General features: G+C 37.9%; 1 protein-coding gene across 1 annotated transcript in view; it reads left to right on the top strand.

The window, feature by feature from the left end:
• The window catches only part of ALS2 (alsin Rho guanine nucleotide exchange factor ALS2), a 67,831-nt gene that overhangs the window by 21,678 nt on the left and 19,530 nt on the right, over positions 1-26,623 (top strand). The window contains exons 7-21 of the mRNA XM_007935123.2: positions 470-547; positions 1,735-1,917; positions 3,016-3,187; positions 5,640-5,820; positions 7,903-7,968; positions 11,971-12,133; positions 18,599-18,730; positions 19,557-19,685; positions 20,993-21,063; positions 21,464-21,530; positions 22,216-22,418; positions 22,532-22,597; positions 23,779-23,877; positions 24,663-24,827; positions 26,344-26,455. Of these exons, the coding sequence (XP_007933314.1) occupies positions 470-547; positions 1,735-1,917; positions 3,016-3,187; positions 5,640-5,820; positions 7,903-7,968; positions 11,971-12,133; positions 18,599-18,730; positions 19,557-19,685; positions 20,993-21,063; positions 21,464-21,530; positions 22,216-22,418; positions 22,532-22,597; positions 23,779-23,877; positions 24,663-24,827; positions 26,344-26,455 (1,887 nt within the window). The remainder of the gene's footprint in view (positions 1-469; positions 548-1,734; positions 1,918-3,015; positions 3,188-5,639; positions 5,821-7,902; positions 7,969-11,970; positions 12,134-18,598; positions 18,731-19,556; positions 19,686-20,992; positions 21,064-21,463; positions 21,531-22,215; positions 22,419-22,531; positions 22,598-23,778; positions 23,878-24,662; positions 24,828-26,343; positions 26,456-26,623) is intronic.

The raw sequence follows: 26,623 nt of genomic DNA on the forward strand, positions 1-26,623 counted from the left end.
ACCTCCAGCCTTCTGGTTAGCAGTCAAGTGCCTTAGGCACTATGCTACCAGAGCTCCTAGGCACTCTACCTATTCATTACCTCTGGTCTTAATTTAAAAATGAATTTTCTTAATATTTGCCATTTTAAAGAGTAGGAAGAATAGTATAACTAATTTATCTGTAACTGTAGATATATATAGATATGTTTACACATACATTTATATACGTTGTTGTTGTTGTTATGTGCCGTTAAGTTGGACCCGACTCATAGCGACCCCTCCTTGGGTTTCCAAGGCAGTATCACAACGGAAGTAGATTGCCCAATCTTCCTTCTGAGGAGTGGCTATATACACACACACACAAATACTAAATATATATTTAATAGCGTATATATATATATATGTATGTAAAAGTTATTATAATAAGTACAGAATGAAATAAAAAATCAGATTCAAAGTTCTTACCTACTGTCTTATGGTTTTCTGATAGGTTTACTCATGGGGTAGCAATACATTTGGTCAGCTTGGACATTCCGATTTTCCAACAACAGTTCCTCGTCTTGCAAAGGTACTTTTGTGAACTTGATAACTTTCACAGCAGCTTATTACAGAATTCTAAAATGTAACCCTTTGTATCTGTCCATAACTTACTTAAAAAATTGAGGAAATTGTATATTTATAACGTCTGTGTGTTTTGATGATCTAGGGTATCTATGTAGCTAAGTTTCTTAGGGGTTGTCTTAGGCTGGGTTCTCTAGAGGAGCAAAACCAGTGAAATATGTATGTATAAATATATATAGAGAGATTTAATTGAAGGAAATGGCTCACACAGTTGTAGAATCTGGTAAGTCCCAAATCCATGGGTCAGACATCAGGTTGGAGCCTTCTCCTGACTCATGTGGTTGCAGGGACTGATGAAGTCAACATCAGCAGGTCAGACAGCAGGCTGTCGGCTCCCAGCCCCAAAACTAGAAGTCAGATGAAGCTCAGCTGGATGCAAAATCCCAAGAGAGAAAGAGCCTTGCTGGAAGATCCATTTATATACTAGACGCAGGCTACACCTTTAAGGAAACTCCCCTGTCAACTTATTGACTGCTCCTGTCAGATCTCTTCATGGAAGTGATTACATTGTAAAATTGATTACAGTCAGTCAATGTCTGCCAAACCATTGAAAATGATAGCCTAGCCATGTTGACACATAATATTAACCATCACAGGGGTACTGCCAGTGTCAAGATCCTGGGAGTCTGCACAGTCAAGTTACACTAGAGAGGTAGTGAGTTCCAAATGGGAAGACTAAATTTTAGCTCCCAAGGGTTTAGTGTGACTGGAGGGGAATTTAGCTTTATTGCATTGTTTTATTTTTATCTTGATTTTGTGCACATAACTAAATGTGGGTGGACAAAGGCAGCCGAGGTGTGTGTTACTTGCCAGATAGTATTCTAGAAGTTTCTGGGACCATTGATTATAGCAAACAAATCAGATTTGTGGTTTTTTTCTTTTTAAATTCCAGTTTTTCAGATTTTTATAAAAACAATCCAATTCTAAATTTAAAAGTTGAGTAAAGGATTCCTGCTTTCTCCTTCATCTCTTCTGCATTTCATTGGGCATGTTCCTGGGTGAGTTCTGCCCTCTGGGATATGACTGACTTTGCATCATGCCTGTTGAAGGAACCTAGCATTTCAGTTCTTATGGATCTAAAGTTTTGCCTGATTGCCTTCATCTTGCACAGAGAGTATCTTGCTGTCGTTGCAGATAAATGGTGAAAATGGAGTCTGGAGTGTAGCTGCAGGCCAGGATTATTCCCTGTTTTTGGTGGATACAGAAGATTTCCAACCTGGATTATATTACAGTGGTCGGCAGGACCCTGCAGAAGGTGATAGCCTTCCAGAGAATCACAGTGGTACTAAGACTCCAGTGCTTCTCTCCTGTAGTAAGGTGAACAGAAAATTGGATCCCAAAGCCCACATTCTGTCACACATGGAAAGTCCACTTTTGTAATTATTTATGTGTATGCATAAGTATTACCAAGTATAAGTGGAGAGTAAAAATTCAGGCCATGGGATGGGCTAGTGGCAGACCTGAAAGTCTACTGACATTACTCTCTCTCCCACTGCTTCCTCCCTGCTCTCAGCCTTTTATTTACTGTTGTTTATCCCCTTCCTTTTTATGTGTAGATCTGACTTTCAACTTTCCTACTTTCTGTCTGTCTTTCATGAACTTATACCATAGGCCCATGTCTGGTTTTATTTTTGCCATTGAAGTAATTCACGTCTACAGAGTGACATGACAGAAGGAAATTACTCTCAAAGCTAATATATTCTGAATTTTTATTCTTATTGAATGATGAACCCTATGATTTGTTTTTATTCTTTTTGTTTGTATTTTCTGGCTATGACTGTAAGCTGTGCATGTATAGGAACAAGATCTTTCTTACTAATGGCAGCAATGGCCAAATTCTAGCTGGTTATTCCAGGCCTGCTTATTGACCGTTGTTGTTGACCTTAGGTCCACATTCCCCATGAACGAGTCCACAATCCAGATAAAGGATGAAATAGCCTGATGGAAGGGACAAGGCTCTAATTTGTATCTTTGGTTACCATGGGATGCTAATAGTCTTTTAGGTCTGCAGCTTGGCTACCTGCTTTCATAAAGATAAGTGAAGATACACTCACACTCACTCACTGCCATCAAGTTGATTTCAACTGAACAATTTTGTTCAGTAGTACCACTGGTAAGGGACAAAAAGTCACTTTTAAAGAAAATCACCTTTATGCTGTATTTTAGATCTATGTATACATATGGAACAGTGGTGTACTGGTAAGCCAGCTTAAAAAAAAAAAAAGTGTTTGCCAAGTTTTTGACACTTTTACCGTGGCTGATTTCCAGTTACGTGTAGTTTAATAACCAGCTTGCAGATGTCCTGAATATTTAATGATTGGCCCTCACTAGCTGGTATGAGTTTGCTTCAAGGCACCAAATTGCTATTAGTGAAATATATTTTATCTTTAATCTTTCTCTTCTCTTCCGTTTCAGCTTGGGTACGTAAGCAAAGTGACAGCAGGAAAAGATAACTTTCTAACTTTGGTGGACCGAAACATTATGGGGTATATTGCTAGTCTCCATGAGTTGGCTACTACAGAAAGACGGTTCTATTCAAAACTGAGTGACATCAAATCTCAGATTCTCAGGCCTCTTCTCAGTTTAGGTAAGTAGAACACTCCCTACCCCCCCATTTGCTCCCAAATCACAGGGCTGTTGTTTTATCTGTTCTCTTTTTTTATCTATATATTTGAGTTATGGATTACTCATTTTTTTCCCCTATTGTCTTTTGTACACAGGCAGATAGCATTTTACAGTTTCCTGTTTGTCATGACCCAGCTGCCCCTGCTTTATTCTATCATACCTAGAGCTGCTTCTACTGTCAGGGGAGTCCTTGTGGAGGTAGAAACTGGGGCTTTTAAAAATTCACAGTAGAGAAGCAATAACAGCTTTAGGAGAGTTGAGCCTTGAAGTTAGAGTTCCAAACAGCATGTATAGACTCACTCATCCGAAGATATTTTCCATGATAGTACCTGACTTTTCATTTTCTTTGTAAGAGTTCTTTAAATTTTAGTTAAGTAGAGATTTATTTGAACTCACAAATAGTCTCTTGAAATTGTGGGTATCCATGGGAGTATTAATTGTCTTAGCCTCCATTAGTATGAATTGATTGAATTTAATTTTCCCTTTCTTAGCTGAAATCAGCTACAAAGAGGGATGGGAGGTAAGGAAGTAGTACAGAGGACGTGGAGTACAGTAGTCCTAGATGGGATGCTGCTGTCCAGGTTTACTGTATGTGAGGAGAAGTATCTGGGGAGAAGTTGTCTTAGAGCTTAGAAAGGAATGCAGAATGAGGAGGCTATTGAAGACAAATTTCCCCTATATCAAAATTTCTCCTGAGTTTGGCCCTGTACTTAGTAAAGGGAGAGGAAGCTTGCTTTCTCTTTTTCTCACCTACATTCCTTGGACTGCCGTTTTGAGGACCCAGAATTCAGCCTAATTCTCTAGTACTTAAATCTGCCCTGTTAGTACAACTGTTTTACCACCTTAGGATGACACTGGCTTGTGTGGTATTTCTAATGGAGGAGCATGTACTTTTTAAACAACTAACTTAACTTTCTGAATTCAGTCCCTTTGTAAGTTGGTGACTGTTTGCATTAGTTTTTGTTTTCGCTTTTAAATGTATTTTGCCTTTTAAATTGTTATAATTCTTTGTTCTGTAAATTCCCCTTCTTTGGGTGGATCCAACATCTCAGGACTTTGGCAAGAAAAAGACTTAAAGATGAAGACTGAAAAAAGATTTCTCTAAGCTGTGCAGTTCTTGAATTACTCTGAAATGAAATGAGATCTGCCTTTACCTCTTCTGGTTCCTGATTCTGTGTTGGTCTTACGTGGTCTACTCATTAGCCTCACTGCTTAGAAAGAAGTCCTAAAAATCAGGACCTTTGGATTCAGGAATAGCAAATGCTCTCCTGAAGCCCTCCACACAGGTTCAGAGCAGCCTAGGCAGTCGGATTGTTGGATGCCTTCTATACACACTGAAGGGTTAGAAGGGCAGAAGCCAGTACACACAGTTGGAAGTGTTAACCAAGATGTAAGTACAGAAGTGAATTTAATTCCTGGTTATCACTCTCCTGTTGTGTGAAATTAGATACAGGCATACCTTGTTTTATGGAGCTTTGCAGTAATTGCATTTTTCACACATGGAAGGTGTGTGGCAACCCTGTGTCAAGGAAGTCTGTTGGCACCATTTTTCCGACGATATTTGCTAACTTTGTGTCTCTGTTACATTTTGGTAATTCTCACAATATTTCAAACTTTTTCATAATACTAGTGCACACTTAATAGGCTACGGTATGTAACTTTTATATGCAGCAGGAAACCAAAAAATTCGTGTGACTTGCAATTTTGCTATATTGTAAAATCTGGAATTGAATTCCAGATTGTGGATTGGAACCTAAGCCACACTCCAAGGTGTGCCTATAATTCACTTCCCTTTTGTTGGTTTCAGATTACTTTATCTTTAAATGAGAGGAGGATTAGATTAGCTCCATGATCTTCAAATTTGGTTAATCATCAAAATCACCTGGAAAGCTTTTTATTTCCTTTTTAAAATATCCATCCTGGGATCTTAACCCAGACCTACTGAATCAGAATTTTTAGGGACCCTTGAATATGTCTTTAACAAGCTCCTCAGACCTTGGACCCTGTGATTTCTGGAGTTATTTTCCTTAACACTGTAATTATTTGTGTTCCATAGTTGAGATTACAAAGAGCCTGGTGGCTCAGTGATTAAGTACTCAGCTGCTAACCAAAAGGTTGGTGATTCAAACCCACCAGCTGGTCCATGGAGAAAAGACCTGACAGTGTGCTCTTGTAAAGATTACAAACATGGGCATCTTGTGGGGCAGTTCTGCTGTCGTATAGAGTCACTGTGAGTCAGAGTCAACTCAACAGCACACAAGTTGAAATGACATCTCAACGTATAAAGTGTTTATAGAAAAGGGGAATTTATCATCTTGATGATAAGAAATTACTCAAATAATCAATAGTCTGATGTACTATAAATCCTTTAAGTCACCATCATCCTCATTATCACCATCATTATTTTGTTACAGAAAATTTGGGCACTGCAGCTACAGTCCAGCTGTTGCAGGAGGTGGCAAGTCGGTTCAGCAAGCTCTGCTACCTAATTGGTCAGCATGGAACCTCACTGAGCAGCTTCCTTCATGGGATAAAGGAAGCCAGGAGTTTGGTCATTCTGAAGCATGCAAGTCTCTTCTTGGATAGTTATACAGAGCAAGTATCCAGTCCCGTGTCATGTTCAGTCTCTACAGGGTTATTCTGCCAAGGAGAACAGCTCCTTAATCAGAAGAGACTAGATTAGGGAGATTAATATAAGGTAATAGAAATTGCAAAGCAGTGTTTTAATCTTAAACCAGCTGTTGTTTTGCATTGTTAAAATTTAGTTTCTTCTAAGGGAACATAGAAAAGGTTTAGAAATAATGAAATTTTATATTTTCTTCTATATTCTAGCAGAATGATTGGTATTAGTTGCTTATTTCACATAAAATGTACTATAATAAATCTGTCCTTTAGAGAACAGTTTTGTTTTGTTAAGTAAATTATACTCAAATTTGAGGAAATAGTAACTAAACAAATTAAGACCAACTGATGGTTATAAATTTGGAGCTGTTCTGATGTCTGTTATTTACTGTTGTGTAAATGAAGGGTATAAAGATCAGACTACTTTAAAAATAAAGACATTTTCTTAGTAAAACTTGAGACAGTTATTCAAGTTTTTTCCCCCTGTTTTTTTCAAGTGAAAAATCCCAAGTATATTTGAAAACTTAACTTGAAACATTCTTCACTTTTTCTTAATTTGTATTTTGACATTTTGACGCCAGTCATAATTTAAATGTTACTTTAATTTATATTAGGACATGCTTTGATCTGAAGTATAAGTTTTACTCTTTATTACTCATACCTCATCTGTCAAACAAATATTGGCTGAGGGACCACTAAGTGCCAGGCATCATGCAAAGCTCTGCAGTCAGCGTGGAGCCAATGAAAATACTTGCCCTTGGGGATTTCATGTTCTGTTGGTATTTCCTTTCTGTTATTTATAATAGAAGTGATGTATGTTTGGCTCCCCGGGTGACACAAATAGTTAAGCACTCGCCTGCTAGCTGAAAGGTTTAAAACCACCGGGGCACCTTGGAAAACAGGCCTGGCAACCTGCTTCTAAAAGGTCACAACCTTACGAACCCATGGAGCACAGTTCTGCTCTGACACATGAGGTCACCACGGGTAGGAGTAGGCTTGGCGGCCACTCACAACAGCAACAATGTATATTTATTTTTAAAGCTATAAAATACAGGTAATCAAAAGGTATTTAAACTTTCCCATAATCCAACCACCAGAAATAACCATTGTTGAGCATTTTCGTGTATTGTCTTTCAGACTTATACATATTTGTATGTGTATGTATATGTGATTTTAGTTCCCAGAAAAATCAAATATATTTAAATTCACTGACTGAAAGAAAATAACCTGGTTTGAGTCTTTAAATCCATCCTTTTTTAGACATGAAAAATAAAAGTAAGATAATTTCATCTTAACTTTTTTTTAAACTTGATTTTATTTTGTTGCATGAAAATTTAAGCTTTTAATTAAGGTATAATTTTCCTTTTTTGTCTTATTTATCTCAATCTCTCTTCTTCACTTCTTTTTCTTCTCGTGAAACTTCAGGCTTTATGCTTGAAATACTCTTATTTTGGTACCGTAGACTAAGGTTAATTGGAATCCCCCTTCTAGTTGTAAAACCTACTTTCTGTCTCAATTCCATTTGTTAGTCCAGGAGCATGGAAGAAATGTAGATGGCTCAAAGCAATATATCAACACTTATTTTCTAGCAGTGTATCAGTACTCAATCAAAATTTTCTAATGCTGTCTCATTCAAGCTCATTGTAACATGTTTTCTTACCATCTCTACTGTTCATTTCTGAAGAGTTAATTGGGAAACCTGAAATGGAGATCAAGAAATTTTACATTAAAAAAATCCAATGAGTTCAATCATACGTTCTCAAGTTTGTTAAGTAAAATCTACAAAGTAAATTCCAGCATAGCTTTAGGTCTTTTAAAATTTTCTATTTTAATATCATTACTAAAATGTCATTTCCTCCCCTGGTTATTATGTTATCACATGACCTGCCTTTCTCTTCAGACCTTTGCAGCTCATGAATATTGACATCACAAAAGTTCTGAAACTCTTCATTGGTGATATACCAGGAAGTATCTGTTCCAGGTACTTGTTCGAAAACTCTCAAGAACTAATTTATGTTTTAACACTAACATACTTGTGTTTTCTTTTTGCTCAAGGTATTGCACATCTATTACAAATTTCCTGGTTATGGGAGGATTCCAGCTTCTTGCTAAGCCTGCCATGTAAGCAAATACATACCTTCTGGTTATCATTCTAACAACCTGAGATCCTGTTTTATAGTGTTCTGTTTCTCAGTGCCCAGGGAGGGCTTTGTCTTGGTCACTTTACCAACTGAGTCAAAATGTAGATTTTCACTGTCTCTTACAAAGGACGAGGTGCTACTACTAGTCCCTGATTATCATTAGAAGTAGGACAGTATTGAGAAGGCACTGAACTAAAAGACATAAGAGCTGGGTCCTTCTTTAATGCTGCTACTTACTACCGCTGAGATTTTGGGGAAATCTCCTCACCTCACTACCCTACTATTTTCCATCTGAAAAATGAGAATGCTCTCTCTTCTGCTTTGAGGAACAGATAATGTATGTTACGGTACACAGGAAAGTGCAAAGTTTTTCACAAATATTTTGTATTTATATTTAGCTTCTGCATAAATAATAAGTATAAAAGTCCCCTAAATGAGGCCAATAATGCTGAACAGCCTAGTTTCTCAAGTGTTGATCTTACAACCAAGTCAAATGTAAAGAAATTCAGGTATACTTTATTAATGAAATATTTCCTGGTAGTGCAATGGTTAAGTGCTTGGGTGCTAACTGAAAGGTTGGCAGTATGAACCCACCAGCAGCTCCACAAGAGAGAAGACCTGGCGATCTGCTCCTGTAAAGACTTATACTGGAAAGGTGTGCACTCTGTGGGGCACTCTGTCATACAGGGTCAGTGTGAGTTGGCATCTTCTTGACGGCACACAGCAGCCCAGATTTCACAGACGTGAATGTTATGCCATGTTTGCCTTTGATCTTACACCCTAATAGAAGGGGTAATAACATCCTTATCTCATTGCTTATTTCAAAGGGAGTACTTTTACTGTTTCACCATTAAGAACAATTATTTTAAGTTTTTGGTAGATTTCATTTACATGTTGAAAAGCTTTCTTCTATTCCTAAAAATTAAATAGGAATTGATTTTTTAAAATGTCAAATATTCTTGAGTTCCTAAGATCAATTTATTTGATAATCAGGTATTTTTTAATACATTGCTGGTTTTAGTTTGATAATATTTAAGGTTATTATATCTATATGAGTGAGATTTTCCTTCTTTTTGAACTTGCCCAGTTTTGCTTATTAGATTTCACTAGGGAGCTTTGGTGGCATAGTACCTAAGGCATTTGACTGCTAACTAGAAGGCTGGTGCTTCAAACCCACCAGCCACTCCTCAGAAGGAGGCTTAGGCAATCTACTTTAGTTGGGGAGCTTCCCCTCCTTTTTGTTTTCTGCAGTAGTTTATATGAGATAGGGATTACCTGCACTTTGAAGATTTGGAAGTATCCTTTATAAAAATGAATGGCCTTTATGGGGCAATTCCTGTCGGTAGTTTTAAACTTCTGATTTAGTTTCTTTAATGAATAAGTCTATCATAGCAACCCCTCCTTCACTTTCTGAGCCGGTATCACTATGGAAGTAGATTGCCCAACTTTCTTTCCAAGGAGTGGCTGGTGGGTTTGAACTGCCAGCCTTCTGGTTAGCAGTCAAATGCCTTAGGCACTGCATCACCAGAGCGCCTTTCTTTTTATGGTTTTAGTTATTTATAGTCTGGAAAATTGTTCGTTGCATCCTCATTTTCAATTTTATTGGCATAATACTCTTGGCATTGTCTTAAGATGTTTTCACTTCTATTGTAACTATTAAAAAAACGAAACTCACTGCTGTCAGGTAAGATCCAATTCATAGCGACCCCTCCTTGGGTTTCCGAGGTGGTACCACTACAGAAGTAGATTGCCCAGTCTTCCTTCCAAGGAGTGGCTGATGGGTTTGAACCACCAGCCTTATGGTTAGCAGTCAAATGCCTTAGGCAGTAGGCCACCAGAGCTCCTACTGTAACTAGAGTGATACTCTATTTTTCATTCTTGCTCTTGGAAGATTTATGTCTTTGATCAATTCTGAAAAATTCTAAATATGCTTATTCTTTTTTTTTTAATCTTTTGTATACCTTTTAAAATATCTTTTTATCATTTTAAGCATCCTTATTTTCAGATTTTTAAAATTGCTATACAATATGTCATACATATAAAAGAATGTAAAACAAATAATTGTCATTTAAAGTATAATAAAATTAATGTGCTCAACCTTGTATCCATGATTTAAATTAATAAGTAGAATATTGTCAGTACCCTAGATACCCCCAATCATGATCTCTTCCCCCAAACACTGCTCACAGATTATCAAATAATCTGACTTTTGTGCTAATAATTTTCTTACTTTCCTTTGTACTTTAGACAACAAGTATGGAGTCTCTAAACAATATTTTTGTTTTAAAATCAGAGTAACAAACACAAACCTAGCCATGTAAGGAAAGATGTCACTAGTAGATAAAAATTGCCCAAGAGAAGATAGGCTGAACAGACTCTGGTTTCAGACTTCCTGAGAGTATACCAAGGCCTCTTTTGAGGACAGACATAGGCAAAGACATGGGGAAAATGGTGGGGTTCACAAAAACCAGAACAGTTCTGGTACAGTGTGGACTGGGTACACATCCCAGAACATCCAGGAGAAATAAGATCAGAGGCAATATGTATTCACCTTGTCTTACCTCTGTCATTTCTCAGGAGCAAGTCACAGCAGAACACTTCTGTAGGATTAAATGAGTATCCTCAGCCGATCTCAGCAGTGGAATGAGGAGCGAGAAGTAGGAATATCAGGACATAAACCAAACCAAATCTACTTCCATGGAATTGATTCCAACTCATAATGACCCTATAGGGCAGAATAGAACTGCCTCCGTAGGATTTCCAAGGCTGTAAATCTTTACAGAAGCAGACTGTCCCATTTTTCTCCCACGGAACAGCTGGTGGGCTTGGACCACCAACCGTTTGTTTAACACCTGAATGCCTTAACCACTACACCACCAGGTCCACTCAGAAGGACAAGTCAAATACACATAAAAATCTGGGACATTGTGAAACAATCAGATTTGTGCTATTGAACGTTTGGGTTCCTGGAAGTACTACGTGTTTTAATTCCATCCTTCCAAGGTAACAGTTCAAATTTCTGAGTTAAACATCTCTTTACTCTGTGGTTCTCTAAGGGATTATAAAGTAACACATTCTTGCCTTTCACAGTTGTGAAATTGTGTCTTGTTTAAGGCCTTGTAGGTAAGAATTGTAGTGTAATTTTGTAAAGCTCTCAGAGTAGTACTTAGCATGTAGGAGTTGCTCAGTAACTGGCAGATGATTATTACTATTCTGTCCCACCAACTCTACAAACCCTCTAAGTATTTTAGGTATATTTAAGTCTGATGAGCATAGTCTCATTGGGTTACTAATCAGCATTAAAGTTTGTAGTAAAACCTTAAAGAACATATAAAAACTAAACGTCAGCTTTAGTTTTGAAATACTTTTGAAGAGCTCAGCATTGAAATCTTCACATGCAATTTGCTTTACTGTTTCCTGTTCATTATAATACTGGTTCTTACAGCTTTTTATTACTTTCCTGTAGTAAATTCTTACTAGGTGATCAACAATTGAAGGAAAAGAGAGAAAATTACGAGTATTTAAATATTCCATACCTGTTGCTGTTGGAGCAAGGAGTTTTGTTTTTCGTTTAGGATAACTGATTAGACCAATTAGTTTTGCCATTTATTGCTATGACTTTGGGCTGTGAAATTAACAAGTATTGTTGTCAGCTGGTCTCCCCTGAAACTCAGATGCATGATTCATTTCCTAAGAAGGTAATGCACAACTCTCTAATTAACCATTTCTAATTAGGGTTAGCATTACCACTATTACAAGTTCCTACTTTGTATACTCAAAAATCCCATTTTGTATCTAGAGCAATTCTTTAAATGATATTTAACTTTTTTTCATTGTGTTTATCTTCTTACTGTTTTCTTAACACCTAAAAATATGTGTTCTGAAAAAGTTACTATCTAGTGAAGTATTTCCTATTCAATGTCATATATATATTATCTACACCAAAATGACTAACTGAATTTCTTTCTTCCTCTACCTCCAGTGATTTCCTAAATAAAAATCAGGAGCTGTTACAAGGTTTATCAGAAGTGAATGATGAAAATACTCAGTTGATGGAAATACTGAATACTTTGTTTTTCTTGCCAATCAGAAGACTTCATAATTATGCAAAAGTTTTGCTAAAGCTTGCTACTTGTTTTGAAGTGGTAAGCACCCATATATACCCACTTGGGATACTCTAAGGATCATAATAGCTTGTTAGTTTGGATTATGCCATCATAAAATCTGGAGCTCAGCTAATTTAATATTAGTTTTTATGTGTCTAATTAAATTTATTTTTCTTCACAGAAATGAAAGAGGAAAGTATGACCATAGATAAATGTAGTTTTCTTTGTTACAAATTCAGGTTCCACTTCAGATCATACCAGCCTTGTGTAAGGTTGAGACTTAATTATGAGTGCTTCTCATCTGATAGTTGTCAAAGTTTATTGAGTGCATCCTGAGTATAAGTTGCTCAAAGCTTTTTAAATCCCTTGCTTTCTGTATACCTGCACATACTGTAAGGCAGTGGAGTTACTGCATGGCCTGATTCACGATAGACTCATGCTAGGTGTATGATAGGTGAAATCTCAGGATTACAGGATTTTCTCAAATGTTAACTAGTCCAGTTTCTACATAAAATTTGTTAAGTGGATTCCTAAATACCACTCTAGGATATGGATGCATGTTAAAGCTGAGACATTCACTTCTGAAATTATACTGATACGTGATTTCATCTTATTTCTACACTGAAGGCTCCTAGAGAGGCTCCGATGACTCTAGGGTCCCTTGTAGATTTAGAACCATTTTAATCATGGGAAGGATCTCTTGATCTTAACAGTCCATCTCCAGAGTGGCCCAGGAACTGCTTTGGGCTTTCTGCATTTGGTTCTTCTGTGGTCTGTGGGCCTTTTTGTTAGTCTGGTTTCAGTGTTAACTGAAAGAGCTATATTTCCTTCCTGAAGACTCCTCCTTCCATCTTCACCTTTGAGGTCAGAAGTCACTTTCACAGTGAAGTCCTATCTTAGTTATCTAGTGCTGCTATGATAGAAATATCACAAATGAGTAGCTTTAAGAAACAGACATTTATTTTCTCACAGTTTAAGAGGCTTCTTGTTGTTGTTATTGTTACGTGCTGTCGAGTCGAACCTGACTCATAGCAACCCCTCCTCGGGTTTCCAAGGCAGTATCACTACAGAAGTAGAGTGCCCAACCTTCCTTCCGAGGAGTGGCTGGTGGGTTTGAACTGCCAGCCTTCTGGTTAGCAGTCAAATGCCTTAGGCACTACGCTACCAGAGCTCCTGTTTAAGAGCTAAATGTCTGAATTCAGGGTACCAGATCTGGAGGAAGGCTTTTTCTCACTCTCAGCTCTGGGGGAAGGTCCTTCTTCTTTGGTTCCTTGATCATCTTCAGGTGGCATGGCATCTGTCTTCTCCCATCTCTGTTTTCTTGATCTGCTCTTTTTATATTTTCTGAGAGATTGATTAAACACACATTCGACACTAATCCTGCCTCATTAGTATAGCAGAAACAACCCATTCCCAAATGGGATTATAACCACAGGCATAGAGGTTAGGATTACAGCACATATTTTTGGAGTGCACAGTTCAGTCCATTCATGCTATCTCTGACTATACCCTCCTCCATTCTCTTTCTGTTGCTAAGAATTCCTTTCTCTGTGTGCTTTGTTAGCACTTCCTCTCTCCCTTGTTCACTTGGCACTTTGTATCAGTGGCCATTACCTGGGTTAGGTATCAAAATCATCAGTGGGAGCTTTTTCAAAACCACTTGCCTGTGTTCCATCCCTGGAAATTTTAATTTAGTTAAGTCTAAGATGTAGCCTAGACATCATTGTGTGTGTGTGTATATGCATGCCTGTATGTGTAGTTACATATCTTCTCCAGATAAAAATAGAATTAACACCTAATATTAATTGAATGCCTTCCATGTTATATCTATTCATTTAATCCCAACATCAACCTTGTGAAATAGGTATTATTACCTCCGTTTTATAGATGAGAGAATTGAGGCACAGTTGAGAAGTGGCAGAGCTAGGATTGATATCAAGGTACTCTGGCTCCAGAGTACATTCTCTTACTCACTTTATTGTCTTCTCTGACCAGTAGCTTATTGCCAAAACCACTGCATTCTGGTATTGTGTATGTTTTTCTATCTTTTCTGCTTAGTTATAAGCTTCCACTAGACAAAGATCATGCTTTATTATTTTGTTTAGTCTCGAGCATTCAGAAAAATATTCTGAGTATGTAGTAAACACTCGTTAAATGCATCTTAAATGACTGGGAAAATGGAAGTGAATTACTCTAAGAATTGTGAAATGGAACTACTGATACATGAGATCACCCTTTCATCTTACTTTTTGTGCTCACTCTCCACATGGCACAGCAGTTATATCCTCTCCCAGCAGGCGCTTCTCAAAGCATGGTCCACCAGACCTAGGGATTCCAGAGACCCTTTCAGGGGCTTACCAAGGTCAAAACTGTTTTTTATGACAATAAAAACTCTTAACTCACTGCACTTGAGTTGGATCCAACTCATGGCGACCCCTTTTTGGGTTTCTGAGGTTGTATCACTGTGAAAGTAGATTGCCCGGTCTCCTTCCAGGGAGTGGCTGGTGGGTTTGAACCACCAGCCTTCTGGTTAGCAGTCAGATGTCTTAGGCACTAGGCCACCAGAGCTCCCTTTATGGCAATACTGAAACATTATTTGCCTTTTTCACTGTGTTGACATTTGCACTGATGGTGTGAAACCAAAGGTGGGTAAAACTACAGGCGCCTTTGCAGCAACCTAGGTATAGTACCAAACTACCAGTAATCATTACATTCTCAACCACCATACATTTGCAGTTAAAAAACAAAACAGAAATCCCAGTTTCACTTAAGAGTGTTCGTTTTGAAGGACTTCCGGTAAGATGGCAGACTAAGCAGACAAGCTACACAGATCCTCTTCAACAAAGAAAATAGAAACCAATTGACAGAGATACAGAAGATAATTCTGAAGTCCTGAGCTTTGAAAGGAAGTATGCAGAAGTGGATTTGGTACCAGCTAGTGCAAAAATCTGAATGAAAACAGAACCTAAGAAGAGGCTCCATTTGCAAAGGTCGGCAGGGACATATGGGATGCTGACAGTGGGAAAGGAGACAGATGGTGAGTGTGTAAGTGCTGCCAACTAGCGAATAGAGGAGCACAGCACAGTACCCTGCTTACATAGATAACATCGAAAGAAAACAAAAATCGTGGGCAAGTCACTCCAACATGCAATCACCAATTAAATATAAACACAAAAACAACACAATGCCTCAGAGACAACAGACCACCACAGTCCACACAAAGAAGCAAGATAAAGCAGGAGAAACAAGGGACCAGGATACAGATGCAAAACACATCCCCGAGGAAGATCCAGCACTGGAACTCCCTGATGAGGAATTCAAAGGAATTATATTTAGGTACCTTCAATGAATTGAGAGAGCAAGGAAAACACTGACAAAATTGAGGAAAACACAGAGAAAACCCTAGATCAATTTCAAAAGACAATGTAAGAACAGAATGACAAAATAAATGAAAAATTAGAAATGATACACAATCTACAGACAGAAGTCCAGAAGATTAATACTGAATTTTCAGAAATAGATAACACATTGAATAGGCAAAGGAGTAGAATTGAATCAATGGAAGACAGAATTAGGGAGATTGAAGGCAAATTCTTAAGTACTTTGGAAAGGAATCAGTCAGAAACAAGATCAAAATAAAATGAGGAAAGCCTAAGGTTCATGTGGGATACCATCAAAAAGAATAACTTACATGTAATTGGCATTCCAGAACAGGAGGAGACAAATAAAACCACAGAGAAAATTGTCGAAGATTTGTTGGAAGAGAATTTTCCTGGTATGTTGAAAGATGAGAATATATGCATTCAAGAAGATGGAAACAACCTAGGTGCCCATCAACAGAAGAATGGGTAACCAAACTATGGTACATACACACAGTGGAATACTATGCAACACTAAAGAATAATGTAGAACCTACAAAACACTGCATAATGTGGATGAACTTGGAGGACAAATACAGTATAAATTCATTATTGTAAAAAGTCAAGGAAAGGTTTATTTATGGAAGGAAACTTTCTTTGTTGGTTATGGGAGGGGGATACTGCAAAAAAAAATTGACTCATGCCACTTTAGTTTTATGTATTTCACTATACATAAATTATATTTCAATAAAATGCATTAAAAATGTTCTTGATTAAGCAGTAAAAATTTTGATTTTATTTAATCTCAGCCATCAAGTACACATCTTTTTACTATTTCCTGTGATAAAATGGGACATACGTGTAAAGCAGTTGTGCTGCATACAAAGTATGGTGGTTATCTCAAGGGAAAACAATGTAGTTGTTTAATTGTTTGAGAGCTGAACTAGCTGCTTTTTTTTTTTTTTTTTTTTCCCCCAGAAAACATGAGCAGGTTAACTGTGGTTATTCTGATTTGGGCATTTGGCAGAAATTTTCTCAAAAATGAATAAATTAGTCTGTCACTTCAACGAAAACAACTAATAGTATTTATTGCCAATGATAGAATCTGAGCTATCAAACAAAAATAAGGATTTTGGAAAACATATCTACCATTGTAAGCCTGACATCTTTCCAATACTTAAAAAACTTTTTCTAGTAAGATTGGTTCTAATACTGTATAATGTGTGAGCAATTGGAAGACCCATGTAACTCAGGGAAGCAATATTTTCCAAATGACCAATACATGGTGTTACAGAATCATGCATGGGTAAAAGATCTATTCAAAATGCATGGTAACTATGCAAGCCAGAAGGCAATGGGATGGTATATATAAAACCCTGAAAGAGAAAAATTTTCAACCAAGAATTATATACCCGGCAAAATTGTCCCTCAAATATGTTGGTGAAATTAGGAGATTTCCAGATAAGCAGAAACTAAGGGAATTTGTTAAAACCAGACCAACCTTACAAGACATGCTAAAGGGAGTCCTTTGATCAGAGAACCAAAAATAGCAAATAACAACCGACCATTAATACACAAGATAACATAACCCAGAAACCACAGCTATGGACATATCCAAAGTAAAATGAGCTTACAAGATTGTAAACAGGGAACCAGAGACATCAATTGGCAAGTGAGGACAACTACAAACAAAACGAGGAAAAAGACTGTGTAGTCACAGAATTTCTAAATGGTGAGGAAGTTAAGAAAGTTGAAAGTTAAAATGGACTGTTCTAGACCTGGGGATAGAATTATAAATCATAGAGTAACCTCAAAGAAAAATAATAAACCTTCACATCACAATAAAAAAGAGGACAAGCACAAATATTCAGCATATACTAACTAAAACAACAGCAACAAAGGAAATGATAACGTGATTCATAAACATAACGAGCTCAGCACAGAAAATAATATGGAACAAAGAAACCAGGGACACCATGAAAAAACACATAACAAAATGACAGCAACAAATTCAAACTTATCAATAATTACCCTGAATGTTAATGGCTTAAATGCACCACTCAAGAGATGGAGAGTTGCAGATTGGATGAGAAAACAAAACCCATCAATATGCTGCCTACAAGAGACACACCTTAGAGATAGTGACAAAAACAGACTAAAAAATCAAAGGCTGGTAAAAGATGTATCAAGCAAATGGCAACTGTAAGAGAGCAGGAGTGGCAATATTAATTTCTGATCAAATTGACTTTAAGACAAAATGCATGGTAACTAATGGATTTCATTGTAACACAGTATGAAAAGTTCATTGGTAGGGTTTCAGACTCAACATTGCAGCTACCCGTAAGAAACTACAATGTAAGTTGTGGTATATCATCAAAGGAAGTTTTCTACATTTAAAATAGCTATTAAAATGCTCCTCCCTTTTCCAACTATATATCTTATGATACATATTCTAACCAAAAAACAACTGATTAAACGCAAAAGCAAATACAAAAATCTGCTGTCACCTTTTAAGCCATGTAAAAGAGATGTGCAAAACTGTGAAACAATGCCAGTTTCATTACTAGTTTTTTCTTTGTTTTAGAAAATAGCCATTTTTCACTTAAAACATTATTTCATCTTGAAATAAATTAATCAAGAATTATTAATTTTATTTTCTAGTATGGTAAACGGTAATACATATAACTTCCGTAAGCAAAACAAAGGGGTTCTGAGACCAAAACATTTGTGAGCTTCTGTCCCGAGTTCTTTGCTTTTCTCCTCACTGATAACTATTTGTGTTTGTTTCTTTCCTCGTTGAGTTATTCCCCTATTTCATAAGTATCTGTGTATAGTAGAATTTTTCTGAAACCAGTCTTTACCCACCTCCCTTTCATGTATCACATCTATTTTTAAGCAGAATTTTCTCCCTAAGCTTGTTGTTGTTGTTGTTGTTGTTGTTGTTTGCCGTCGAGTCGGCCTGACTCATAGTGACCCCTCCTTGGGTCTCCGAGGCAGTATCACTACAGAAGTAGGATTGCCCAACCTTCCTTCCGAGGAGTGGCTGGTGGGTACAACACATATCTGAATCACTTTGACACTACTGATTCTGGACAATTGTTTCATATTTTTATTTTTTATTTTTCCCTTAATTATTGGCCTTTAGACTTCTCCAGAATACCAGAAGCTGCAGGATTCCAGTTCTTGTTATGAGTCTCTTGCTCTCCATCTCGGCAGGAAAAGGAAGGAGGCGGAATACACGCTGGGCTTCTGGAAGACCTTTCCTGGAAAAATGACGGTAAGCCATGCCAGTTGTCATCACTCCAGCAAATAGCAGGCATTTCCATAACAACTGCTGTTATTTTCTGTGTTCCTCACTGTTCATGGCAATAATGCTTTAATGACCCCATTTCTAAAATGCCCAAAGACCATAGCAATGGTGGCTCAAATATCAGCACCTTTCCTCATTTCTAGGAATCCTCTCTGAAGACTCATCTTTATTAGTTTGTTCCTATCTTCTTCTTTTTTAAAAAATATAAAAGGATGTATTTATTTAGAATTTTGCTTTTTTCCATTCTAATGTTTCATGAGAAACCCAACCAAGCCCACTGCCATCGAGTTGATGCCAACTCATAGCTACCCCCCATTGGTTTTCCAAGGCTATATAAATTGTTCATGAAATGGTTTTTTTTTTCAAGTTTTTATTTTGTTGTTGAGAATATACACAGCAAAATATCCATCAATTAAACCGTTTCTACATATACAATTTAGTGACACTGATTACATTCTTTGAGTTGTGCAACTATTCTCACCTTCCTTTTCTGAATTGTTCCTATCTAAATCTTTCAAGATAGTTCTTAAAAGAGCATATTGCTCAAGGCAGGCCATATTTACTAGCTAGACTATTGTTCAGTTTTAAGATGACTTCAGAGTGTTCCTGTCTTTTTAATCTCCTCTGATCTCTTATTTTATGAAGTGTTTGGGTTCCATCTACTTTAGGCTTAACACCAAACTAAGCTATAACCGATAAATTCCCCTAATTGTGACTTACATCTTTTTTCATTTTCTCTTTGCCTGTTAGAATAGTTTCAATTATTTGTCTTCGTGTTTTCTTTTCATTCTAGGATTCCTTAAGGAAGCCAGAGCGTCGACTGCTGTGTGAGAGCAGTAACCGAGCCTTATCTCTGCAGCATGCTGGGAGATTTTCTGTGAATTGGTTCATTCTCTTTAATGATGCTTTGGTCCATGCCCAGGTAGGTTGGGTTTCTAACCTTAAAAGAGATCCTGGTCTTCTGGAGCCATTGAGGCTGGATGAATACCTGAAATTAGTATCCTGAGTTAATCTTTAAACCTTAAATCAAAACTTTTCCTGGAAGTCTGCTTTGAACCAGCAGTAGTTAAGCTTAAAGTATGCTTCTTTGAGCATTGTGCTCTAAGATTTACTTATGTGGGAATAAATTGACAGCATCATCTCAGAAGTTTAGATGAGAAGCTTGGATGGCAGTGACTATATGTTGGTGGTAGAAGAATCTGGAGAGGGACAGTGCTAAGGACTGAAGTGTGTTATACTATGTGTTATAAATCCTAACCTCTCTGCCTGTGGTTGTAATGCCATTTGGGGGTGGGTTGTCTTTGCTGTGGTAATGAGATAGGATTAGTATAAGATGTACCTTGAGTCAGTCTCCTCTGAGATATAAAAGAGATTAAACAGGCATCAGAGAAGGAGAGATGGGGGAGAGAGATGCCAAGCCCCATGAAGATCCCCTGGTAACAGAAGCTCAAAGAGACAAGGACCTTCTTCCACAGCTGACAGGGAGAGCTTTCCCTGGAGCTGGCACCCTGAACTCAGACTTCGAGTCTCCAAAACTGAGAAAAATAAGGTTCTGTTTCTTAAAGCCACCCACTGTGGCTTTAACTTTTGTTATAGCAGCAATAGGTAACTAAGACAAGGAGAATGGCTACATGACTGAAGAATGTAAGCAGTGCTGCCAGATTATGCATTAGAGGTACATCCTTTGCTGTGTGTATTTTCACACACAAAATTGTGTGTGTGTGTATATATATATGTATATATATATATATATATATATATGTGTGTGTGTGTGTGTGTGTATATATATATATATATATATATATATATATATATATACAAAGAGGCATTGAACGGAGGAGTACTGGGCCTGTTTAGTTAATTATACCATTAATTTATATATTAAAAAAATCATGATTTCTCTTATACTATCAAATGAAAGAGAATGTTTAGCTACAGCTTGTATTTATAATACAGGTCAGATTTCAGGGAGCTCTTTTTGTTCCATCCTAAGAATGTGTGTCAGTCATGTGAAGGGATCCTTGGAGCAGAGATGGCCAAGCCCATCAAGGATAGCCATGTTACAGGGACTGTGTGTCAGAGATGGTGGCACCCACAAGGATTTAGCCATTTGAGGGCATTTATGCAGCAGAGACTGCAGGGCCCACATGAGTTAATGTGAAGGGGATGTGGACTGGGACCCTGGGGACTTCATGGACTTTCTCAATAGTTTTCCATGTTCTCTTTCAGTTCTCTACTCACCATGTTTTCCCTTTGGCCACATTATGGGTGGAGCCACTTTCTGAAGAAGCTGGTGGTGTGTAAGTACCTTGTCTACGCCTGTCCTCCACCCCTACTGCTAGTCTCTCCTTCTGTTACCCAGGTTGTTTGCTTAGACCAGAAGCAAAGCTCTCTGCACTGAGGCTCATCTTCCAACACATAGTGGTGGTTGTGAAGATAACAGGATACCCTCTCTTATCCCTGTGGGCCTCATGTAGGGAGTGGAAGGGCATCTCCGTTGCTCACATCCTCATCCTCAGAAGCAGAGTAACCCTGTGTCTTTTCTGTCACTGTGGGAACAAAACCCAGAGCATGCATTTATTTATATTTCATTGAATTCTCCTTCTCTTGAAATAAGCAGATTGCTTTTCGTATTTGAAGACTGCTATTGTAATGACAGATTGTTGTATCTACTGATACTTATCCTTGTGAACATTTTAGGAATGGCTTAAAGATAACTACACCTGAGGAGCAGTTCACTCTTCTTGCATCAACACCCCAGGAAAAGGTTAGTCATTATTGTATTTTCTTCCAGTCTTTGGGCTATTTCTGTCTCTGTGGTAGTAAAGAAGAAATAGAAAGTTTTTATTTGATCAGTGATCCACAGTTACATCTAACAGATCTTCATTAAACCAAGACTATAGCATTTTTTTGGGGGGGTTGGGGAGAGCTCTGGTGGTGTAGTGCCTAAGGCATTTGACTGCTAACCAGAAGGCTGACGGTTCAAACCCTCCAGCCTCTCCTCAGAAGGCAGATTGGGCAATCTACTTCCATAGAGATACTGCCTTGGAAACCCAAGGAGGGGTCACTGTGAGTCAGATCCAACTCAATGGCAGTCAGTTTAGAATGAGTGATAGAATTTTTTAAATGTTATTTAATCAATTTAAACAAATAGTAACGGATTCTGAGAACCACCAGTATTAATTAATAGGAAGAATGTTGTTATGTGCCGTCAAGTCAGCCCCGACTCATAGTGACCCCTCCTTCAGTTTCCGAGGCAGTATCACTACGGAAATAGATTGCCCAACCTTCCTTCTGAGGAGTGGCAGGTGGGTTTGAACCACCAGCCTTGTGGTAGAAAGAACATTAGGAGACAGAAAAATTACTTACACCAAGGAAAGCTAAGAGGATTTAAACCAGTGCTTGATAAGTTGTTGCCTTAAGCTTATTGACATTTACTATTTTGCTCCTAGACTAAGTGGCTACGGGCCATAAGCCAAGCTGTGGATCAGGCTTTGAGGGGAATATCTGATCTTCCACCTTACGGAAGTGGCAGCAGCATTCAGAGGCAGGAACCACCCATTTCACGCAGTGCCAAATATACTTTCTACAAGGATCCTCGCCTAAAGGATGCAACCTATAATGGACGCTGGCTTTCAGGGAAGCCCCATGGCAGGTGAAAATGTCTAAGATTTATGCCTGGGATGAGGATGATTGACTAATTACTGAAAAAGTATTGGTTGTCTAAGACATCAGTTGACATTATCATTCTTTGCTTATGCGTTTCAGAGGGATTTTGAAGTGGCCTGATGGGAAGATGTATTCCGGCATGTTCAGGAATGGATTAGAAGATGGGTAAGGAAATTGTGTAAAACAAGAGACTGTAATTCCAAGTTCAGCCACAAATGATATTTTGTGTCCAGAGTCACTTTCCAAACATAGTAGATCTTTGTTTCATGTTTAGAGATGATGCAGTGTGTTAGGCCTCCTAATGCAGATGAGTGAGCATGAAGAGAGCTGGGAGTCTAGACTGCCACCTCTGGTTTACCTGGAGCGAGTGGTTACCTTGATAGCTGTGTGTGTCACACAGCCTTCCATCTGTTAAAATGGAACTGTGTTTTTGGTCCATTTCTCAGCTGTAAAGATTGAGAACTTTGGGTAATATTGATGAGACTATTAAGACAGTAGTAGTGCCTTCCCCCTTTCCACAAAGGGACATAGTTTTCTGTTCATTAGATTTAAATCATCTTGAATGTCTGTGATACATTAAAGGGGAAATCTTCCAAGTGATACATTATCCTAATGATATTCTTGCCTGCTAACCAGACGGCTGTTGGTTCAAACCCACCAGCCACTCCTCGGAAGGAAGGTTGGGCAATCCTACTTCAGTAGTGATACTGCCTTGGAAACCCAAGGAGGGGTCGCTATGAGTCGGGTTTGACTCGACGGCACATAACAACAACAACAACAACAATGATATTCTAATGACATTTTGTGTAAGCTTGACATCTTTTTTAGCACAGTAAATATATTTACATGATAAATTCATGTCAGTGAAGTATTTTATGTCATGCCCGAGAAGTAATTTATTTTACTATGTAAAAGAGATGATTATGTAAATTGAGTAGGTGATTTTTTTGTGTGTGGTAATCTAAACTTTCATGATGCCTTTAAATCTTTTTTAGTAGCTTTTTTAAAATGAGAAGGGTCTTTAGGTAATCTGATTTACCACCCTCACTTTATAGATGGAGGGGAGCCGAATCTCTGGATTGGCCTAAAGCGACACATCTAATTAGCAGCAGAGATAAGCCCAGGATGTAGATCTTCTGTTTTTCGTTGAACTTGGCATAAAAACACCTCTCTCTCTGTGTAGTGAGGCTGACATTCCACTCCTCTAAGATTAGCCAAACAACTTAGTTTAAACCAAGATCCTGTTTCCCCTTTCCTCCTATAGGCACATCTTTTCTGTGTCCTCCCTGTTGAAATGTATACTGATAAAATACGTCATAAATACATTTTTTTTTCCTCCTTGGCAGGTATGGAGAATACAGAATCCCCAACAAGGCATTGAACAAAGAAGACCATTATGTCGGCCACTGGAAAGAAGGAAAAATGTGTGGTCAAGGAATCTATAGGTGATAACATTGGAAGAGTTGTTGGACCGCTGTTGCTTTTTCTGAGACCTTAATGTATACCTAAATGTCTGTATAGCCAGAATTGCCAAGGAATAGGCTTTTTTACTCTTCAGATGATTAAAACTGTGTAAAGTCTTTTAAAAATCAACCTCTCACCTATCATAAACTGAAAACATATATTTAGTTCTTACCTAAATTGTACAAGCCTTATAAAACATAACTTTCTCAGTCTCCTAAATGTCTTGCCTATACATTTATTTTACTTTTATCACTTAACTTTAATATGGATTGTTGTTGTTGTTGTTGTTTGCCATCGAGTCGGCCCTGACTCATAGCGACCCCTCCTTGGGTTTCCGAGGCAGTATCACTACGGAAGTAGGATTGCCCAACCTTCCTTCCGAGGAGTGGCTGGTGGGTTTGAACCGCCAGCCTTCTGGTGAGCAGTCAAGTGCCTTAGGCACTATGCTACCAGAGCTCCTAATATGGATAGCACTCATCATTCTCCCCTCTCAGAGATACTTGGTATTTCTTTTCCCCATAAGGGAGTCAGCACACAATTTTTTTTCTGTATCATTGCAAACTACTACCCATGTCTTTGACTTCTTAGCCTCCATCATTTAAAAAAAAAAAAAAATGGGATTTTTGATTAGTGAAAAATAATCATGTAACAAATAATTACAACTAGCAGTGAAACTTGAGTATAGTTTTGGATTTCCTAAATTTTGTAGCAATGAAAATAAAAGTTCAGTGTACTTGTGGTCTTTACCCAATCTTTCTATCCACAGTTATGCCTCTGGTGAAGTGTTTGAAGGCTGTTTTCAAGATAACATGCGTCATGGTCATGGGCTCCTACGAAGTGGAAAGTTGACTTCCTCTTCTCCCAGTATGTTCATTGGCCAGTGGGTAATGGATAAGAAAGCAGGATATGGTGTCTTTGATGATATCACTAGGTACAGTATTCTGTTTCTAATCTCAAAGTTTAATGTGAGAATAAGGTTCCTCCTATACTTTTCCAAAAACAGTGTTAATTTTATAAAGGCTGAGTATCTTGACAGTATTAAAAATTCTTTAATAAGAAAACAGGGTTTCAGTATTATAAGGTCATGATAAGGAAGGGAAGGGACACAGAAGGTAGAGCAAGGAAAGGTTTATTCTGCACCCCTGGACGAGGTTCACGGGTCCCTGAGAGGGGCCTGAGAAGTCGCACCGCCCAGGTGAAAGAAAAGGGTTTTTATGGTGTTACTTTTCCTGTTCCTCAGTGGACTGGATTGAGAGCAGGGTATGTGTTATAGGAACTAATAAGGTTAAAGCACCCTATTAGCATGGGGTCAGGAAGTAGAGCTGAAGCACTTCATTAGCATAGTGGGCAGGAAATGGTTGGGGGCTTTCGTGAGGAAGAGTCAGGTGCTGGGGTCTTTCGTAAGTAAGGGTTACATGCTGGGGTTTGATATGGGCTCTGGTCAGGCGCTTCCTTGCTTTGACCAGTTCTTATAATTCCCTCCAGCTTAACCATTCACCCACCTGGCCAGCCGTGCTCCTGCCTAACAAGTATCATTTTATCCATTTTCTGTGGCCCAAACAATAGGTTACTTCTTTATAAGATCAGGATCATTCATAATTAGCACTGATAGCATTTTCCTTAAAGCTTCCCAAAGGCTTCGTAGCGCCTCAGAACAGCTACCAGATGTTTGTTCCACAAAGAAAAGCCTTTAAGGCAGTCAACAGAAAGTGGGGGTGAAGACGGGGAAACTGATAGAGGTTCGTCCTTTTGTAGAACGGCGTCTAAACACCTTTCTGCTTGGTTTCCCTCATAGACTAGAGACTTCTTACCATACCAGAAGGCCAGTAATCAAGCTTAGTTAAATTCAATTAACTCAACTTTGGACAGGAGTGTGGTTCTTTTGCCCCCATATTTGGTCTAATTTGCTCTGTACTCATGTAATGTATCAACACACTCCCTTTTTATGTGATTTACTACTGTTTCCATAATATGAAATTTAAAGATTTTCATGTTATCACTAAACTTGATGATTATGTAACAGGCAAGTTGTACTATTATTTTTATCTTTGTAATGGATTTTTTTCTGCATTTGAATATGTGAAAAGTGAGCCATGTTTATGGTAAACCCCATTTCTCTTTTTTAAGTTAGGAAATTTTTAGATAAGAGAAAATTGTGCATAGATTTGATTCTGCCTTTCACATTTTGAGTGAAATTAATTAAGAGTTGAATTCTTGACATTCTTGCTTCTTTTCAATTTTTTAAAGTTATCAAAGAAGTACATGGAGCATACTAGAAGACATTACTCTGAGTAAATAAGTCTTTTACTATCACTTTGTCCCATGTTTGAGGAAACAAAGTTAACAGACACCACGCTAGCAGGGTTGGTTGGCATCGCCCACGTGACAGCTTTCCCTCCACTTTATCCTTGCCATCGTTTTCTTTTTTCTTCAAAATTTCCATGCAGGGGTGAAAAGTATATGGGAATGTGGCAAGATGATGTATGTCAAGGGAACGGCGTGGTAGTTACTCAGTTTGGATTATACTATGAAGGCAGCTTTAACCTTAATAAAATGATGGTGAGTGGAATATTTCCATATATTACAATTGACCTTTTAAAAAACATATCCTGTGTCCTTATTTATTTATTTTTTTTATTAGGATTTGGGTGAAGATTTACAGAGTAAATTCACTTTTCATACAGCAGTTCACATATACTTTGTCTCATGTCATTGACCAAAATTTAC

The sequence above is a fragment of the Orycteropus afer genome, unplaced genomic scaffold (genome assembly GCF_000298275.1).
Source record: "Orycteropus afer afer isolate SDZICR_OR568_19922 unplaced genomic scaffold, OryAfe1.0 scaffold00002, whole genome shotgun sequence".
NCBI classification, from domain to species: Eukaryota; Metazoa; Chordata; class Mammalia; order Tubulidentata; family Orycteropodidae; genus Orycteropus; species Orycteropus afer.